We start from the raw sequence: 21,404 nt of genomic DNA on the forward strand, positions 1-21,404 counted from the left end.
GTTTCCAGAGAAACAGCACTCAGCTGCTTGATTCCTCCAGGTGTCAGGCTATGGAGCAAGAGGTTCAGGCCATATCAGATGTCTGAAAAGCTCTACACCTTGCCAGATCTCAACAATATTGATTGGGAACATTTCTACAATGAGATTCTCATCAGGAGCTTTGCTGAAGTGAAGAGTTTTCATGCAGATGAGACAGAAAAGGCATATCCGTTGGTTCCCAGTTTTACTGCAAGAACAGCAACTAATCGTCCACCTCTAAAACATGTTAATGCAGCAGTATGTCCCACATGCCTTTACCCCACTACTGAAGACATCTACCATAGGCTCTGCCTCATCCTTCATAAAGAACCCTCACCATCCAGGACATGCCTTCTTCTCATTGGTACCATCGGGGGGGAAGGGGTACATGTTCAGCATTCCAGAAATGGCTTCTTGCCCTCCGCAATCGGATTTCCAAACAGACCATAAGCCCATAAACGCTGCCTCATTTTTGCTCTCTTTTTGCAATACTTTCATATAGTTCTTAAAGTAACTTGTTTTTTATGAATTGCCCTGTACTGCTGCTGCAAAACAACAAATTTCACAACATATGTCAATGGTAATAAACCTGACTCTGATTCTGATAATACAAGCAAGGGCTGATGTTGATGTCAAGCAAGGGCATATCAGATGGATGATGAGTCTGATGAACCCAATGAAGGGTCTCAACCCAAAACATTGACTTCTTACTCATATCCATAGATGCTGCCCGACCTGCTGGGTTTCTTCAGTATTTTGCTCTGGATGTCCAGCATCTGCAGAGTCTCTAGTGTTTAAGAAAGGGTCTTGGTGAGATTGAGAACTGCTGTTCCTTCCCCTTTACACAGCTGAAGCTTTGGAGAACCTAGGGAGAATGGGAGTAGCTATCAATAACCTTTCTGGCCGACATGTTGCTCCTTCCCAAAAGACAAGGAGGCCCACAATGATTTCTTAAGCCCTTTGAAGAAAGAATACCAAGCACACAGAATGGATTACAAAGGATTGTTCAACAATAAATATTATTTATTAGCAGTGCTACAATATGTTACAAATAATGAAATATTCATGAACTGCGACTTCATATTCATACTAATTCTGAACACAATTCAGAAAATGCAGTACTACACTTCACAGTCCTAGTAGCAAAATAGCAGAAAGTAATTAATATCTACACAAAGTCAAAGACGGTTCACATTAAAATACAAGTACACAGAGCGAAACATTACTCATAAATCCCACCATACTTTTCAAGAACTCAGTTTTTGAAAAGAAAATATGATAGAAAATATATCTGTATATCAGAACAAATTAATTCCCTCTGTTTCTAATGTCTGTGGAAATTTGGGGATCATTTGCCCACACTGGGTAGGTTCAGCATTGCAATTGACATTAACAAATTATTGCTCCTCAATGTGTAACACCGGTGGGTGTCGTGTAAAGGAACTACCATCCTTTGGGGGAAACATGGAGGGGTAAAAACAATTGCAGTGGAGAGTCAGACTGGTCTATTTATTATAGTAACAGGTGCATCCACATTTATCCCTTACGTTTTTTTTCTTTTTCCTCTCTTCTTGCTGTTTCAGTGATGTAACATTATCATAAACCTCTCGGAGAAAAAGGATTAGCAAATCACAAATTACTTCATCACAGCAAGACAGAGCATTGTATTGAAAGACTTACAAGGAGACGGAGCACTGGCTGATTATATCTGGAAGTTAATTCATTGTTGGCTCAGTGTGTGAATATTTTATTAGCTGTGAATAATTATTGGGGTTGAAAGCAGCAACCTGATGAAGGTGGGTGGGGGAGATCATTAAAAAAATGCAGCAAATTCTCAGCACCCACCCTGTGCCCAGATCTGGGGCTGTAATGAATTGGAAATAAAGGAAATTATAATAAGAAGGGCGTTCAAGATTGCTTTGACCTAGGGAGCTGCAAATATTTAATTATCACCTCATGGTCCCTGGTGATGACTTGTGCCATGATTAGTTTTCTTAAGCTTCTGCTCACTCCTGCTCCACTGCTGCTTCCCTGCCTCCAAGTGGCAATGACGATCTTGTGAATTGAGACAGAAAGTTGCCTGGGAATGGTCACGTTCAAGAATCAGACCTAATCGTTTTTTTTAACAATGGGCAATTTTTAACAGGAGAATTTCATCTGTTACTATTTGACATCCAACTTTATCATCTCCCTAGTGTTGCCAATTTGCACTAATTTTCAAGTATGTGTAAACAGACAAATTGAGAAGTCCATGTCCCCATTTTGCAATGTTCTCCTTTACCTCTGCATATTACTGTTCCTTGGAATACCCTTCTAAGTTCTTGACCTATTTTTAACTGTAAACTGCCTATGATGGTGACTAAACAGAAATTGTTTCTTGCAATAATATTTATACCTGTAACATTCAACTGTGAAAATGTTGGAAAATGTTGGGAAAAGTGATGGGAACATCACTTTCGGGGACAGTACTTTCAAGGGTGGTATAAATCACCCCCATATAACCATAGGGAATGGAGTGACACCCATAGTTTTGTTAGAATTCCAGGACCTCAACCCATCAGCGATTCTTTTCCAAGTCTGGATAAATGACTTGGAGTAAACCTGCAGAAGGACCTACTGCCCCTGTGTTTGAGGTGGTAGAGGTTTGGATGAGCCCCAGAAGAATTCACCGGTGAGTTACTGTGACACATTCAGCAAATGAGTGAATGCTTCTCTCTCATCCCAAATCAATATTTGTCCACAGCGATAACTTACACAAGGGCCAGGTTGGAATGCTTATACTCTACACAATAAAGTTGAGTACACAGAATTCACGGAGAAGCAATAACAAATGAGTTCAGTCATGGTGCTTTGCCCCTTTCAAGATGTCTGTCGATAGGGCACGGTGATGGTCATGGCTTTACCCTGGGCTTTCGTGGGCTGCCTGTCCCTCAGCTCACAGCCGTGCTGCCGGGTGTTCTCATCATTCAGGTGTGAGACATCCGTGGACCCAGTGACCATATTGACCACGTGAACCATGTGAACTTTATTCACCCCTTTCTTGCTCAGCAGGCAGCTAAAAACCTTCTTGAACCCTTTTCTGAAGTGCTTGGAAACCAGGGCATAGACGATGGGGTTGAGGCAGGAGTTGGCGTACGCCATGCAGTGGGAGAGCAGCCTTAAAGCGTAGGTGGCTTGGTTGAAGGGGAAGTGTCCATAGTGGAAGCACAGGATCAGCACATGGTGAGGGAGCCAACAGAAACAGAAGAGAACCGTCACAATTATAATCATCTTGGTCACTTTTCTCTTAGCTTTCTTAGACTCGGATAAGTCTTCAATTGGGTCCACTGCTGTCCACAGAAACTTGATGGTCCTCGCATAAGACAAGCTTATAATTGCAACAGGGACTATATATCCAAATATGAAAGTGGATGTGTCCATGATCTTCCTCCTCGGCTCCTGCCACGCCGGCATGCAGATGTAAAACCATTCATAAGGGATAAGGTCATAGTAGCTGAGGTAAGGGCCTGCAAAGATGATGGAAAGCCCCCATATGGCAACCATGACAGTCAGAGCATTGCAGGGAGTCCTCAGTTCCCGCGATCGGAGGGGATATCTGATGGCCAGGTATCTGTATGGTTGAGAAAAGGAGATCAGGTGAGGGATTATGCAAAATGAACGAGTCTGGATTCTGGTCTGAAGAATGCACAGCCAGCTTCATGTGTAAAATTCCAGGGATACATCATGCAACCTGTTAATAGGCATGGGATACCCAGCTAACGTGCCTGGTTACTGCGAGGCCATGTAATGGGAGACAGGCCATGAAGTGGATGGCAATGGGACAGTTTAAGCCCAGCTTCTGCTCCACAACTAAACCACATCTGGTGAAGAGCCAAACAGAAGTCTAGATACTCTCACTGGTGGTGGATAAGACTTGGGAAAAGAATTCTGACAACGAGCTAGCAAATACTACAGCAAGTCATAAACATAAGAGAATCTGCAGATGCTGGAAATCCAAAGCAACACACACAAAATGCTGGGGGGTCTCAGCAGGTCATGCAGCATCTATGGAGATGAATAAACAGTTAACGTTTTGAGCCAAAACCCTTCATCAGGACTGAAAAAGAAGGAGGAAGATGCCAGAATGAAAAGATGGGGGAAAGGGAACAAGACTAGCTGGAAGGTGATAGGTGAAGCCAAGTGGATGGGAAAGGTAAAGGGCTGGAGAGGAAGGATTTGAGGTGAAAGAGACGTAGGAGAAAGGGATGGAGGAGGGGACCAAGGGGGAAGTGTTAGGTCGGAGAGAAGAGGCAAAAGGCCAGAGCAGGAAATAGAGGAAAAGGGGAGGGGGAGAGAAAAATAATTTTTACTGGAAGGAGAAGACAATGTTCATGCCATCAGGTTGGAGGCTACCCAGCTGGAATATAAGGTGTTGCTCCTCCACTCTGAGGGTGGCCTCATCTTGGCACAAGAGGAGCTCATGGACCAGCATGTCAGAATCGGAATGGGAATCAGAAATAAAGTGTTTTGCCACTGAGAAGTTCCACTTTTGGTGGATGGAGCAAAGATGTCTGACAAAGTGATCCCCAATTTACGTTGAGTCTCATCAATGTAGAGAAGCCTGTATCTGGAGCACCAGACACATTAGACAACAGCAGCAGATTCGAAGGTAAATTACTGCCTCACCTAGAAGGACTGTTTGGGGCCCTGAATGGAGGTGAATGGGCAGGTGTGCCTGGAGGGAGATTAGTGGGGAGGGATGAATAGACAAGGAAACTGTGGAGGGAACAATTCCAGTGGAATGCATGAAGGTGGGGTGGGGATAAAGGTATGTTTAGTGGCAGGATCTTGTTGAAGTCAGCAGAAGTTGCAGAGAATATGTTGGATGCAGAGGCTCATGGGGTGGTAGTTAAGGGCAGGAGGAACTCTATCACTGTCATGTCAGTAGGGTGAGTGTGGGTGTTCGGCAAATGGAGGAGATGTGGTTGAGGGCAGCATCAATAGTGGAGGAAGGAGGATATCTCGGATGTCCTGAAAAGGAAAGCCACAACCTGGGACCCAATGTGATGGAGATGAAGGAACTGAGAAAAGGAAATCGCATTTTTACAGGAGATAGGGTGGGAAGAGGTACTGTGAAAACAACCATTGCATTTGCTTGGTTTATAAAAGATGTCAATAAACAGGTAGTCTCCAGAGATAGATTGAGAAAGGAGAGGGAAGTGCCAGAAATGGACCAAGTGAACTTAAGGACAGGGTGGAAGTTGGAGGCAAAGTTGATGAAATTGACGAGCTCAGCATGGGTGCAAGAAGCAGCACCAACGCAGACATCAATGTAGCGGAGGAAGAGTTGAGGAGCATTACCAGGGGAAGGCTTGGAACAAGGACTATTCTATGCTGTCGACGGAGAAGCAGGCATGGCTGGGGCCCATGCGGGTGCCCATTGCTACCCCTCAAGTCTGGAGAAAGTGGGAGGGGCTGAAGAAAAAATATTGAGAGTGAGGGCTGTGGTGAACTACATATACCTGTCTGGCCATGCCCCCCCTGCTAACTGCTCCTGTGGCTCCTCCCACAGACCCCTGTATAAAGGCGATTGGAGGCACTGCTCCTCCCTCAGTCTCCAGGATGTTGTGTGGTGGTCGCTTGCTTCCTTCCAGCCAATAAAAGCCTACCTTGACTTACGTCTCCGAGAGTTATTGATGGTGCATCAAAGACAGTTTTGCCAGATGGAGCAGGGTGGTGGTGGAGGGGACTTGGTTGGTTCCTTTGTCAAGAAAGAAGCGGAGAGTTTCAAGGCCATCTTGATGGGTGTTAGAAGTGTATAGGTACTGAACATACTTTGTGAAAATGAGGTGACCAGGGCCAGGGAATTGAAAGTTATTGAGAGGATTGAGAGCATGAAAAGTGTTGCAGATGTAGGCAGTAAAGGACCGTACTGGGGGGGATAGGAGCAGGCGGACATTAGGCCTACCCAGATCTTGGGTAGGAGGTATACGCTACAGCATATTGCCCCAGTAGTTAAACGTATCAGACTAGATGGGTGATATGAATAAAATTACAAAGATAAACTAACAAAACCATGCAATAATGGATCATCTAGAAATTACAGCCACCAATTGTAAGAACTTGTAAACTATTTATGTTGCACTGTCTCATTTACTTTGACTTTGGACTAGGGTGTATACGGTGACTCCAGCTATTCTGTCAGTCCTCATTGAGGACATTGGTTTCACACGGCGTGACAATGGTGACCCTCTGGATTGGTCTGAAGAAAGGGCGTTACTTTGCCTGCCAAGATCCTGTCATTGCATGTTGATGTTGAATTGATGGAAGGAATGTTAAAAAGGCGAAAGCACCAGAGTATGGGATTTTAAAGCTGAAAATGATGGGATCACTTACCAGCTTAGTCTGTTGAAAGAGAAACTGATTTACTCATTGAGTTAAACTCTTTTTTTTCTTCAGCCATTCCCAGTTTTGACAGCAGCCCTTCAATCTGAAACATTAACTGTTTCCATCTCCCCAGATGCTGCCCGACCTACTAGGTGTTTCCGTTTTGTTGATTTTACTTCAGATGTCCAGTACCCAGACTTCATTTTAGATTTTCAGGAGCTTGGGACTTCTCTTCCCCCGGACTACCTGCTGATATGTGAAATGATTGAATTGATTCCTGAAATCCCCCCATAGGTGTCTGGTTGCCGGGAAAACACTGGATGTAAGCTGTTCACCCTGCCCCAAGGGAAGGACAAACGTATCTGAGGGTGTGGACAGACTTTCATAAACACTGGCTGCAGCTGTGGGTGGGTGTGACCATGGCACTTCTCTCGGAGAACGCTGCCTTCCAATGATGAGGAAGGCTGGTGACATCACGATGCCTTCAGGAATATCTCTTGAATTAATATAGAATGGGATGAATAAATTGGATTAATATGCAAATCAACTACAACATTATTGAATGGCAGATCAGTTTCAAGGGATTGCCTGGTCCAATTCCCATTTTCCCGTTTTGGCAGATTACAAACTACTCAGATTTTATCTCCACATCGTCAGTTATCCCCAAGCTAATAAGATGCTCAACAAATTTAATTAAAGCATACAGGTATTGAACAGGTAATGAGTCCTAAGCCTGAGCTCTCAGCAGCATTCTTTTAGCATATCCTTCGAAGGTGTCTGTCGGTTTATTTTGACCTGGTTGCAGTGATCATCGTGCTGGTTGAAGATCAGTGCACCATGCCCTTTGTGAAATTGCAGATTAAACATACAGTACTTTGGAGGAAGCTGACAAGTAGCTCGATTACTTTCGAAATGAGACATGACATTTTGACCTGAGAAATAATCGCTGGCAATTAAACTGCTGAGTCGAAAAAAAAAAGAAATGGAATATTATTGATACTTCCAGCCAGTCGCCTTGTCAGTCGTGAGGGGAATATATGAATGGGCAAAACAGCAGACAAAAGAGACTCCAGATGCTGGAACCTGAAGCAAAACCAACTTCTGGGGGAGCTCAAGGGGTTGTGCAGCATCTGATGAAGTTCGACTTGAAAAGTCGCCAATTTCTATCCCCCGACAGATACAGTTGGACCTGTTAAGTTTCTCCAGCAGGTTCTTTGTTTCTGAAAGGGTAAACACCTTCTCTTCTGACTGCCAGTCACATGAACTGCTAACATTTTATTATCTTTGTTCAGATTGGCACCATTTTCAATAATTTACTTAAAGGAATTACATTGTTGTAAGCACCCAGACTTTAATTCTTTTACTTACTTATTAAGAGTAGGGTCCATTAATGGCAATCTATGTATTTAGCCGAAAAGCAGCAGTGAGCTTTTAAATTGATTTTTTAAAATCTGTATTCACCATGTAGAAAGATGTTGCAATTAGTGAGTTCAGGGAGGGATACAGTAAAATTCCAGAACACAATATCATTGAAAAAGATATTTTAACAGATGAGTAAATTCCTGGAGCCTGATGTGAAATATTTCAGTCTCCAGTGGAAGGTAAGTCGGGACACAAAGTACACTGCAGATGCTGTGGTCAAATGTACGTCTTGAAGGTAAATAGGGGATAGCCGAGGCTCTAACAGAAATGTTCAAATGCCCCTGGAAACAGGAGAGGTGCCAGGCGGTTGGAGGACAGGAAGTGTACATAGTGCCTTCACTCAAGAAGAGCAGCGGGATAAATCAGGTAGATACAGACCGACATCCGAGGCAACTTGATAGAGGTGTACCAGATGATAAGAGGCATAGCTCGAGTGGAGAGCCAGAGACTTTTTTCCAGGCTTATACCAAGGGCCATAAATTTAAGGTGACCGGAGGCAAGTTTAGAGGGGATGTCAGAGATAAGTTTTTTTTTTACACAGCGGGCAGTGAGTGCATAGAACACCCTGCCAGGGCTGCTATTAGAGGCAGATACATCAGGGACATTTAAGAGACTCTTAGATAGACACACGGATGATAGAAAAATGCAGGGCTATGTAGAAGGGAAAGGCTAGATTGATGTTAGAGTAGGTTAAAAGGTCGGCACAATATTGTGTTGAAGGCCCTTGTACTCTGCCGTAGTGTTCTATCATGTATGTTCTATCAGAGGTGGGATACTATAAGAAAAAAAAATCAGAGAGATAAGATTAATCTTCTGCAATTGGGAGGAAGGGCAGACAATAATTGAGGATATTTATCGTTGATTTAAAAGGGGATCCTGTGTGACTAGTTTAATTGAATTTTTTCCGGAAGTTACCAGATGTGTTGATGAGCACAGTGCAGCTAATGTAATCTACATGGACTTCAGTACGTCCTCTGAAAGGGACCCACATGGAAAACTGGTCCAAAAGTTAAGGAACTCTAGGATGCAGAGCAATTTGGCAAATCGGTCTTTGCTTTGCTTGATGATGGAAGGCAGTCAGTGATGGTGGGAAGGTTGCTTTTGTAATTAGAAATCTTTGACCAGAAGTTTATTACATGGACTGGCACTGGAACCTTTGCTGTTTGTGAAATATTTTAATAACCTGGGTGTGAACGGACATGGTATGATTAGCAAGTTTGCAAATAACACGAGCATTGGTGGTGTAGCTGATAACGAGAAGGGTGTTTTCAGCTACAGAATGATATTGAGGAGTTAGGAAGATGGGCAATGCAAATGATAGATGAAATTTAATTCAGAAAAGTATGTAAACACTAGGATATACTGAGGAATGGAGGGTGCATGGATCCCTGAAGGCAGAAGCATGGGTAAATGAAGTGGTTAAAATGACATTGGAGATGTATGTTTTCATTAGCCAAAGCATGGGATAATATAACAAGGAAGTTACAGTACACATTATTAGACACTAGCTAAGCCACGGCTTAAGTATATTATAACTTTTGGGAAGATTTGGTATGTCACCAAAGACTCTGACACATTTCTACAGATGTACTGTGGAAAGCATTCTAACTGGTTGAGTCACCATCTGGTATGGAGATGCCAATGCACTGAACTGGAGAAAGCTGCAGAGGGTTATCAACTCAGTCAGCTCCATCATGAGCACTAGCCTGCCCCCCAATCGAGGACGTGTTCCAAAGGGAAATCCTTGGGAAGGCTGCACCTATCACTAAGGACCCTCACCATCTGGAGCACATCCTCTTCTCATTAGTACCACCTGGCAGGAGGTACAGGAGCCTGAAGGCACACGCTCAAAGCTTTAGGAACAGCTTCTTCCTCTCTGCTGTGGATTTCTGAACAGTCCATGAACCCATGAAAACTACCTCCTTTGCCCTTTTTCGCACTACCTATCTTTTTTGTATTTCATATTGTGTCTTACAATGTATTGCTGCTGCGGAACAACAAATTTCATGACGTGCCAGTGATAACAAACCTGATTCAGGTTCTGATTCTGAAATATGGTAGAATATAAGACAGAAGTTGAAATCTAAAGATACCTAATGGAATTTTTTAGTTCACTATGTTTTGAAATATTTAATGTATTGAATCATAATCCACATATAGAAATAATTTTAGGACCAGACAGTTTGGAAAACAGTGATTATATCTTAAATGACCATACATATCTCATTTAGGCATCAGTACTTAGGCATCAGCTAACAGTAATTAACAGTCTAGGGTGATCTTTGTCACTTCATCTAACTTAACCTTCATCGTGATTTAGAAGGCTGCAGAACAGCTGAGCAAGTGGGGAAGTGGAGACAACTTTGGATTTGTCCCATGAGACTGCATAAAGTTGCTGTCATTTTCAAAGAAGAATGTTGATATTTGCATCATTATGTAGACCAAAAATAACAAGAAATTGTTGCATTATTAATGTTATCAATCTCTCTTCATTATGCCAGATGAGCAGGCACGAGGTGAAGAAACCCATCAGCAATGGAAATGTTTAGGAACTAATTAGTTTCAGGTCACTTTAGTGCTCCCAAGTTTATCAAGCCTACTGGGTACCATGCCTGAAATTATTGGGTTTTGAGACAAAATCACTGGTTTCTGTAGTCCTTCACATACTGTACCTGTCAACTGAAACGGCTGCGAGCGTGAAGCTGCTTGCATACATTGCCAGGTAGATGAAGAAATGGACGGCCTTGCACATGAATGAGCCAAAGACCCAGCCCTCCAGCGTGTAGATTGTGGCTTGAAATGGGACGCAAAATATGATGAAGAAGAAATCGGCCACACTCAGGTTTAGAATGAACAGGTTGGTTGTGTTGTGGCCCATCTGGCCATTTCTGAACAGCACTGCCAGTACCAAGCTGTTGCCAATGGTCCCGAGCAAGAATATTAAGGAGAAGACGACGGGCACTATGATGCTGGCTGAGTTCAATGGGTAGTTTTCAGAGGCATTCCAGTGCCCAGACATTATGCTGTCCTCATCATCATCAATCATTCAGGCAGGTTGTGTGGAATAAGAACTGAAGGAAAATAAAAGAGTTCCCATAAGGAAACATTGATTGATTTTGTTATTTGCTCCCACTGTCTAAAATCGGTTAGCATCCTTTTATAACACAAAGTTGAACGGTGAGTACCCACATATATCTCCACTTTCATTTTCACAATATATCCCAATTTGGTGCACTGAGGTGCAGGTCACTACACTGGAGTCAGCCTTAAACCCATGAGATTTTGATGGAATTAAGAATACACTCAGTGGAGACATGAAACATTGATTGGAAAGGGAAAAAACACTGGTTGGAGAAAGCTGAAGGGGAAATTAAAGTGAATGTATTTAGATACAAAATTAAAATGGGATGGAGTAAGAGAAGGACAGATTTAAAAATAATTATAACAAATATAAAATATAATATTGTTAAATGCATGTCCAAAGAAAATTTCAAAGCCTGATGAAACAAAGCAACGATAAGTAATTTTCAGTGCCACAGTGCTTGGTTAGCAATCATTAACACTATGCTATTGAAAAGGTACTTGACCTTACCATAATAAGATGTTATTTCTGCAGTGTGCTTAATGGAAAAACCTGCAGGTTTCTGCAATAATGGACAAGCTAAAGGTCTGATGCTGTTGTTGTAGATTTAACAGCTCAGAAATCAGCCTCTGTTATTGCATTGTGTGTCCCTCTCCCAAAGCAGGTCTGCCATTTGCCCTTAAAAACACAACAGCGCCCTCTTCCATACAAACACACTCTTAAATCTTGGTTTTACTTTGGAATCTATTTCAGCCCTTGTACTCAATTTTATAACTTGAATGAAATTCTTCCTTAGTTTAATCATCTTTTAAATGAAAAGTAATTTCATTATTACATAACCTTGTCCACTCAGTTAGCTCTTTAACCTGTTGGTTCCTTATGGTGTCCAGGGACAGGCAATATACATTCCAGGACCTGTGATGTTTATTTTGGATATAGTGCCAACTGTCCAGTCAGACTGTGCACCTTTTCCAGTGGGATTTAATCCTGGGACAGCCAGCCATTGCTTACCTTGAAAATCCTTAGCCGAGCAAGCAATATTTTCAGTTCATTCTACACATGCACATGCCACAGTATGAACCATTGCAGTCCTACAGGACATGAGAATGAAATGGTCGTTGAAAGGTGGGACTACCTATTCTCAACGTAGTGATATAGAATAACATGGCGTCTGCTCTTTTGTCAAGTTTTAAAATGAATCGCACACTCATCAGTTGCCAGAGACACTGACAGCTGTATGAATAATTATAGGAGGATGCTGACATTAAAACATGTTTTAAGTTATTAACTGAATCCTCTGGATAGAATCGCAGAATTATTGTGCGTGTTATCTACCGTGTTCGGTGCTCCTGGTGTGGACTCGTGTATATCGGTGAGACCCATCGTAGATTGGGAGACCGCCTTGCTGAGTGCCCAAAAAACACCAGGAAAAGCGGGATCTCCCATTTCAATTCTAGTTCCCATTCCCATTCTGACATGTCAGCCCATGCCTCCTCTACTGCCTCAATGAGGCCAGCTTATATTCCATCTGGATGGCCTCCAACCTGATGGCATGAACATCAATTTCTCAAACTTCCAGCAATTGCCCCCCTCCCCATCCATCCCCATTCCCTATTCCCATTTCCCTTTCTCACCTTATCTCCTTACCTGCCCATCACCTCCCTCTGGTGCTCCTCCCCCTTTCCTTTCTTCCATGACCTTCTGTCCTCTCCTATCAGATTCACCATTCTCCAGCCCTTTATCTCATTCAGCAATCTACTTCCCAGCTCCTTACTTCACCCCTCTCCCAGTCTCACCTCTCACTTGTCACCTTGTACTTCTTCCTCCCCTCCCCCCACTTCTCACCTCTTTTCTCCTGTCCTGATGAAGGACCTCAGCCCAAAATGCTGACTGTCTACACTTTTCCATAGATGCTGCCTGGCCCTCTGAGTTCTTCCAGCATTTTGTGTGTATTACTTTGATTTCCAGCATCCGCAGACTTTGTCTTGTTTCTCAGAATTATTGTAGGGGATATGGTCACTGAGTCTCTACTGGCTTAACAATCCCTAGCAGACCCTTGAGCCACATCAGTCCTTCTGGAGATAATACTCCATCAGGACCAAGAAAACTCAGACAACTAAAGATGATTAATAATTGCGCCCATGCCTTCACCATCCACATTCCAAATCCAAAATTTTAACCTCTGTTTTGGTATTAAATAGTTAAGCTGTGGAATGCACTGATGAGACAGAGTCAACTGCAGCATTCAAATGGGCCTCAAACTAAGTATCTGAATGGAAATGATTTGCATGGTTTTGGAGAGATGGCAAAGGAGAGGAAAAAAGTGGGTTACTCTTACATTCAGCCAATACACTGTCAGCTTCATTGCTGTAACCATTCAGTGAGTCTGTATTGAGAGTTCAGTTTAAAACAGTGAATGGTATACATGCCTTAATGAAGTCACTGCCTTGCAGTTGTGATTATTTTTGTCAATGGTCTTGGCATATCACCGTGCATAACATGTTGATATAAAGCAATGCCCTTTTGATTCAGAGTTGTGGAGCTTTACAGGATGGAAACAGGCCCCTGGGCTCAACTCATTCATGCTGAACATGAGCTCGTTCTGTTTGCCTGTATTTGACCCACAATCACTCTAAACCTTCCTATTCTCGTACCTATCTGAATGTATTTTAAATGTTGAATTACACCCACCTCTACTACTTTCTTTGGCAGCTCGTACCACCTACCAACCACTTTTATTTAAAAATTTACATCTCAGGTCCCTTTTTAAATCTTTCCCTCTCAAGTCTATGCCCCCCTGGCTTTAGACTCCCTACCCTGGGAAAATCATGTAACCACTCACCTTATCTATGCCTCCTGTGATTTTGTATGCTGTACATTTTTGAAGTCACCTACACTCAGGGGAAATCATCCCAGCCAATCCAGTCTCTTCTTTTAACTCAAGCCCTCTGTCCCAGCAACATCCTTGTGAGTTTTTTCTGTACCATTTTCATTTTAATAGTGCCCTTCCTGCTACCATACACCAGAATCGTACACAATGCGTACACCTACTGACCAGGGCACCTACATTCTCATCCAAACTGCTAATATGATGGCAAACATTGGGGTCATTAAAGAGACTTTAAAAGCATCTTATTATTAACAAATCTCAGAAAGCTGCAGAAATGCTTTGAACATTATCATTCATTTTCTTAGTGATATGTTTTAGTGGATATAGAAGGTCAGGCAGCAGATGCAGTCTGACCAACATTTATTACAACTGTAATATGACATCCCAAATCCTACCACTAAACATACCTCTACCTCCCCCACCACCAGCTCCGCTTTCAGCAGGGATTGCTCCCTCCATGATTCCTTTGTCCATTTGCCCATCCTCACTGCTCTCTCTCCAGGCACCTATCCCTGCATCCCTACGTGATTCATCTGCGCATTCACCTCCTCCCTCACCTCCAATCAGTGCCCCAAACAGAATTTCCAGGTGAGGCAACACTTCAGCTGCGAATCTGCTGGAGTCACCTATTGTATCCGGTGCTCCCAGTCTGGCCTCCTGGACAATGGAGAGACCCGCCGTTAAATTGGAGGACCGCTTCGTTGAGCACCTCCGCACCATCTGCCCTAAGCGGGACTTCCCGGCAGCCAAACGTCTTAATTCTGATTCCCATTCTTATTCTGACATCTTAATCCATGGCCTCCTCTTGTGTCAAGATGAGGCCACACTCAGCATGGAGGAGCATTCCAACTGGGCACCCCCTAATCAGATGGCAGGAATATTGATCTCTCCTTCCAGTAAACAAATTCCCACATCTCCGCTTCCTCTATTCCCCAATCTGACCTTATACTTCTTCTGACCTGCCTATTACTTCCACAGAATCCCCTCCTCCTTCCCTTTCTCTTCTGGTCCAATCTCCTCTCCTTTCTTCTCCAGCCCAACTTTTCCCACCCATCTGGCTTTACCTATCACCATCCAGCTAGCCTCTTACCCCTCCCCCCATTTGTTTATTCTGGCATCCTCCCCCTTCCCTCTCGGTCCTGCAGAAGGTCTCAGCCCAAAAAGTCAACTTTATTCTTTTCCATAGAGGCTGGCTGACCCATTTCGTGTGTGTCGCTTTGGATTTCTATCACCTGCAGACTTTATTGTATGTGTTCTTGTACTTTATGTCCTGACTAATGAAGCCCTGTTTGCCAAATACTTCCTTCGCCATCCTATTTACCTGTTGAGAATCTTTTCTGTACCATGTTCAGCTTAATAATGTCCTTCCTGTAAAGAGGCCAACAGAACTGTACACAATACATAAACTTACCAACCACCGAAGCTACACCCTCATCCAAGTTGTTAACACGGCTGACAAACACTACTGCTTTCAGGAAACGAAGTCATGGCGAGACAAGAATATACTGTGTGTATCTAGACTTCTTATTCTACAACACTCTCCAGAGCCCTGCCATTTATTGTGCAAGCCCAGCCCTGGTTTACCTTCCCAAAATGCAATACTTTACAGTTGTCTGAACCAAATTCCATCTGTCATTGCTCGATCATCTTTTCCAGCGGAACTAGCTCCTGTTGTGATCTTTAGCAACCTTCTTTATCACCAATTTTAATGTTAAATATAAACTTACGAGCCATGCCAATTATATTCTCATCCAAATCATTTATATATACGACAAAGGGGCCTTTAAAAATGTAAGCAGCTTATTATTAATTCATCTCTGAAGCTGCAGAACTCCTTTGTCCATCTGGTCAGTGAAATATTTTGTTGGGCAGCAGAGGTCAGGAACCCACGGCAAGGCATGTGTCAAAAAAATTAGTCATAGCTGTTGGATTGTCAGTCATCCTGTTCAAATCACAATATGCTCATGTGAAATTTTACTCTCCAGGATTGCTGCTCACTGAATATAAATACATTGCCAAGAACAGTGATTTGTGGGCAGTGGAATGTCGTATAAACATATATCTTTTCATTAATGTCACCAAAACTAGCTTCATTAAGAGGCATTTTTCTTCTCCTAACTTGTCTTTTCAGAATAAAGATTTTTTTTTAATCTCTGGAAAGAGCCTGAGGTGTTCCAGCTGCAACTCTAGAAAATACACTTGTACAGTATTCATAAACACACACACACAGACACACTCACACACACCCACACACTCACACACACACAGTCAACTCACGTGCACACAGGCACCTTCACACACAAGATCATGGCACAAATACACGCTCTCATTAATTTGCGCAGACACGCAGGTACTGGAGTCTGAGGACCCACGCCCAACGTTTTAGGAACAGTTTCTTTCTTTCCGCCATCATATTTCCGAAAGGCCCCTGAACACAAGTTTGTTATTGTATTAATTTCCCCATTCACAAATATTGACTTGGGCACAAATTTGCATGCAGGTACGCAAAATTAAATAGTGCTTTTCAAATGCGGTGATTTTTTTTTAACACAGTTCTCATCAATGGTTCCTTGACAACGTCGCTGAGGTAAGGCCAGCGTCTCCTGCAGTCTTAATCATAGTTGAAAAAAGGGCCCTGGCGCTTTAAACGTAACTGCACTATTTTAAAAGTAGTGTAGAGGTTGCATGAGGTGCCCAACACACACAAGAGTACGTACGGTGGAGAGTATTCCGACTGCACCAAGCCTGGTAGAAGGCCTCCGGTACACAGGACTGCAAGAGGCCGCAGACAGAGGGTTGTAGACTCAATCCATGGACACACCCTGCTCGCTTTCATGGACCTCTTTAAAAGGCGGTGCCTCAAGCCTGCAGCATGCGTCAGTTCAGGCCCTCGCCGTCGGAGACATGCCCTCTTTGCGTTCCGACTTTTGGAAGCAGGTACATGGACCCAAGCCCAACGTTTTAGGAACAGTTTCTTTCTTTCCGCCATCATATTTCTGAGAAGCCCTTGAACACTAGTTTGTTATTGTATTGATGCACCATCAATAACTCACACTGAGACGTAAGGCGAGATATCGACTTTTATTGACTGGAAGAAGGAACCAGGAGTGAGTGTCCATCATACTATGTCCTGGAGACTGAGGCCGAGCGTCAGGCCTCAGATCGCCTTTATACAGGGGCCTGTGGGAGGAGCCACAGGAGCGGTCAGCAGGGGGCGTGTCCAGACAGGCACATAGTTCACCACATGTATTTATTTATTTTGTAACTTTATATTAATTTTTATGTCTTGCACTGCCGCAAAACAACAAGTTTCACGACACAAAATGCTGGAGCTTCCCCCGCCCACGCCACCTTATTCTGGCTTCTTCGCCTTCCTGGCCTGCCCCGATGAGGGGTCTCGGCCCGAGATGTCGACTGTGTGCTCATTTCCACGGATGCTGCCTGACCCTGCTGAGCACCTGCAGTACTTTATGTGATTTATTCTGGGGTTTCCCGCAAAATATTTAGTGTTTAAAATTTCACAAAACATACATCAGTGATGATAATAAACCTGATTCTGACTTGCGTCAAGATGTTGACGGCACAGATAACTCATTTTCGGAATCAAATCCAGCCAAAATAAGCGCGTGCCACCCAGGACAAGCTTCCGAGACAAGTAATATACAAGGCGGCAGAAGTGATTACAATCAGAACACGGGCTCCCCCACTGCAGAGCAACCGAGTTTCTAATACCATCGGCTGACGATAAAAATTGCGGAACTCAGCGGAAAGCTACTGCGAAGCAATAGTAGCGCTCGCGGGTGGTAAAATGTAAGGAGTATTAAGTAGAGGAAGGTAAACCCTAACAGGTGAGAATCTGCCCTTCAAACAGCGAGCAGCGTGACTGACCGGGAAAGGATAACTGAACAGCAGCCCCTGCTCTAACTATCGGCGGCGGCATTCCGAGCAAGGAATTGCACCAGCGAGGCTGTAATAAAGTATATCTGCCCAAAAGAACGATTACACAATGTTAGGCTGAAGTATAACAGGGAACTGCCGTGACTTGACGCTGGTTAAACAGGAATGCAGTTACATGCCGACTACAGCACAAGGGACTCGATGTGCAGCCGTGTAAATAGTGACAACGCGCACACCACACATACTCACAAATCCACCCTCTCCAGCCTTGACCTCTGACGTGACTTTAGATCGCAGTACAGTACTTTGTACTTCTTGATTCAAGCCACTGTTTGCTGAACTTCGGCCCGTTTATAAAAACTGCATGCGGCTGTAAATGTTGATACTTGCGGAGTGATTTATTGTCAGAATTTGCAAAGACGGAACTTACATTCATTAAGCAGTGAATAGTTTAAGATGATTACAATTACTTTTGCACTGAAGTCGCTGCGGCAGTGGGAGGGAGGTTAACTACAGCAACAGAAACGAGCAGTACTAACTGCTCTACAGTAACGCGTTGTGAAACCTGCTAAACTGTAACGCGCCGAACTGGGCAGATAGAACGACATTGCAAATGCCACCGTTATCAGTGCTTCACAATTTTGTGTGGAGTGGAAATTTCCCAGTACTGATCTCAGGCTTGTTTTAATAGGGCATCTGCCCTCCCAACCAATCACTTTAACCTGGTGGGCTGGTAATGCCTACACTGGGCTTTTGAAAGTGTATAAAATATCGATGGAGGAGCGAATTATGGAGAAGTTCTACCGTTATAAGCAGACGCAGGTCGTCACGCATAGTGCTGAAGCATGGTGGTAGAACATTTGACATTGTAATAGTGAGCCAAAAGGTCTCCCTCCGTGCCGAGTTTTCTACGCCACTTGTCCTGAAACGTAAGTACAAAAACACCCGTCCTGTGAACATGCACCCTCTTCGGAATGTGTTCAGAACTGAACAGGATCGGGGAAAAAATGCTGCAGAGGGTTGCAAACTCAGCCAGCTTCATCATGGGCATTAACCTCACCGGCATACAGGGCAATTTCAAACGGCATCCATCATTAAGCCCCCCCTCCCCATCACCAAAGACATGATCTCTTCTCATTGCTACCAATATAGAGGAAGTACATACTCAATGTTTTAGAAAATGCTTCTTCCCCTCTGCCATCAGAGTTCTGAACGGTAAATGAACCAACTAATGAACACTACCTCACTATTATTGTTCTCCTTTTGCGCTATAGTGTCAGAAGAGCAATAATGGTGAGTTAGTGTGTACTAGTTGGTTCATTGTCCGTTCAGAAACCTGATGTGCATATATGCAAACTCCCCTAAAAGGAAACTTGGCACCAGGTGGCTGGCCAGTATTTAAAAAAAATATTTTAAAGCCAGTAACCAAATCAATGCAACCTTGTGTTCATTCATTCTTCCAAGTATTTCACAGCAGCATCTGAGTGCATTCTCCCGCCACATGTTTGTTTCGCGCCTGCTCCATGTTCCGAACCCAGACGAGGTGCCTCGCTCCTTACAGCGATCGGAGAGTGATATGTATATTTTACATGAGTGACTTCTTTGCTCCACTACTGAAACGTCCCATCATGCAGGGACTCTGCTCCCGATAAAATAACATCTCTGCCCCTTCACTTACAACTGGATATTTTCGGAAAGGACAGCTGGAACGACATCAAGACTTGAGACACCAAATCAGCTTTTATTTAAATACCGCCATTACATATTGGAATTCAAGCATGGTATAATGTAACCTGCGCTTTGGATTTAATTGCTAAATATGCAAATATATACTTACGTGTGCACTACATGGATGTATACATGCTTATGCATATACATGCTTATGCTTATGCGATATAGCCATATGTCTACATGGATGTAGACATGCTTATGCATATACATGCTTATGCTTATGCGATATAGCCATCTATAATGTTTACGTGTTGTATATGTGTAATTATTCATGACTGTGTTTAAGTGTAACGGATATATAGGAATGAACAGATAAATATCTATGGACATAGTGTGTATACAGTACACACACACACACACACACACACACACACACACACACACACGCATTCTTGTTATCCTGCGGATTATGTAAACAACGTACCTAAGTAACTTTAACCAGAAGCTTCGATATATTTTACACATTCATTCATTTCTTTTCTACCCGCCCTCTCTGAAAACAACACTCAGTCATTCTCCGTCCTGTACGTTTACTTTGAGATCTTTGTATTGACATGCCAGTGATTAATTGAAACATTTTGCTCACTCAGCCACACCCAACGAACCTGTTTGCAAGAAATATAAGTCTACGATCATTAAACTTTCAACCATTTATAGCATATCCAAAACGTTTAACAACAGATACATGACAACCGATAGATAACGTGTGTTTGCTGCGGTGAACGCTCTTAGTCATAACAAGACAATAACAATTTTCACCATGTTTTAGTTGATATGAATTTCCGATCCGGATCTCTCATTATACCTGGATGCAAAGTTGAAAATGCTGCCCTGTTTGTGGCGATCTTTTCTTTCACGACTTCCCAAAGTGGTGACTCAAAGTAAGTCTGCGTGTGGCTTCCGATCGCTCGCTGCCAGTCGCTCACATTTTCAATTCAGTCACACGTTGTGAATTAAAGGCGTATGTTTTCCGCGTATGCACGCTAAACACATAAACACTTCTACACATGATCACAACCATGCACACTTACAGGTACAAACGCCCATCATTGACACAGAAAATGTCATTAGTCATTGTGATCATTTCTTAATGACACAGGTCCGCACACACGGACAGACTCGCGCTCTTGTCCACACGCCCCCGTTGTCACATCACACGCGGACACGGACTTGACAGTCCCAGTTTCCAGCTATTCTCACACACGTTCTTAAACACTCTGGCAGGTTCCGCCCTTGCTACACATTGTTTCAGACACCATTTCAAATCTCTGCATCCCTTTCGGCCTCAAGTCCCACTCACACGCTTCAACACACCCACACACATACACACGCATACAAATATATTTTTGCGCAACTGTTAATCATATTTCTAATTTACCCCCCCCCCCCTTCCGCGTGTTGTTACTTTACCCAGTTCTCTGCTAACTCCGAGATCCGCAACATTCGCCGAGGTCGCTCGAACTGGTCGGGCTGGGAAGAAAACTCGCTCACAGGCGCCTCTGTGTTGACTGTCTCTCGCGATCTCCTGCCGCGGTCCAGATTCTCACTGTGAAAGCTCCAAATCACTCGCCCGCACGTTCATCATCAAGCCTTGTCCGCCCAACACCAGGGTCGGCAGACACCTCCGCCCAGCCACAGAAACCGACCCAGTTAAACTGAATGCAGATTTCCACCGTCGGTAATCTATGAACTTTTCGCTTTGAACCGCCGCGTTCCACTCACTCGTAGAAGTGCTGGGTAAAACCGCCTGGCCGTCACGCTTATTGGGCTTCTACGTAAAACTTACATCAATGGAGTATTTCACTGTGGTCCTCAAACCTTTCGTCAGGTGTCAAGGATTTAAGGGCAGACTGACCCTTCCTGGTCACGCAACCCTGCTCCCCTTTTCCCTACTCAGCCCGAGTCTCTTATTCACACTGTGTTATCATCTCTGCTCACACGCACCCCACGGAAACAAACTCAGTACTTGTAACAGCCCACTCTATACGCGCACTCTGT

At 43.6% G+C, this 21,404-nt stretch overlaps 1 protein-coding gene across 3 annotated transcripts; it reads right to left on the reverse strand.

The window, feature by feature from the left end:
- Window positions 1-1,155: 1,155 nt before the first annotated feature.
- Window positions 1,156-21,148, reverse strand: galr2b (galanin receptor 2b). Of its 3 annotated transcripts, none has more exons than XM_059979226.1 (3): window positions 20,817-21,148; window positions 10,479-10,877; window positions 1,156-3,628 (listed from the first exon to the last, which is right to left on the reverse strand). In XM_059979226.1, the coding sequence occupies exons 2-3, from the start codon at window positions 10,850-10,852 to the stop codon at window positions 2,878-2,880; spliced, it is 1,125 nt and encodes a 374-aa protein (XP_059835209.1). In that variant the 5' UTR covers window positions 10,853-10,877; window positions 20,817-21,148; the 3' UTR covers window positions 1,156-2,877. The 3 variants fall into 3 exon arrangements, with proteins under 3 accessions (XP_059835209.1, XP_059835211.1, XP_059835210.1); XM_059979228.1 differs by lacking the exon at window positions 20,817-21,148 and adding an exon at window positions 20,166-20,525; XM_059979227.1 differs by lacking the exon at window positions 20,817-21,148 and adding an exon at window positions 16,496-16,957.
- Between the last annotated feature and the right edge of the window lie 256 nt (window positions 21,149-21,404).

The sequence above is a fragment of the Hypanus sabinus genome, chromosome 9 (assembly GCF_030144855.1).
Source record: "Hypanus sabinus isolate sHypSab1 chromosome 9, sHypSab1.hap1, whole genome shotgun sequence".
NCBI classification, from domain to species: Eukaryota; Metazoa; Chordata; class Chondrichthyes; order Myliobatiformes; family Dasyatidae; genus Hypanus; species Hypanus sabinus.

Coding starts and splice junctions, on each gene's coding strand:
- galr2b (XM_059979226.1), bottom strand. CDS start 10,852: ATGATTGATGATGATGAGGACAGCATAATGTCTGGGCACTGGAATGCC. Junction 3,629..10,478: donor GCAGCCGTTTCAGTTGACAG/GTACAGTATGTG, acceptor TCAACCATACAG/ATACCTGGCCATCAGATATC.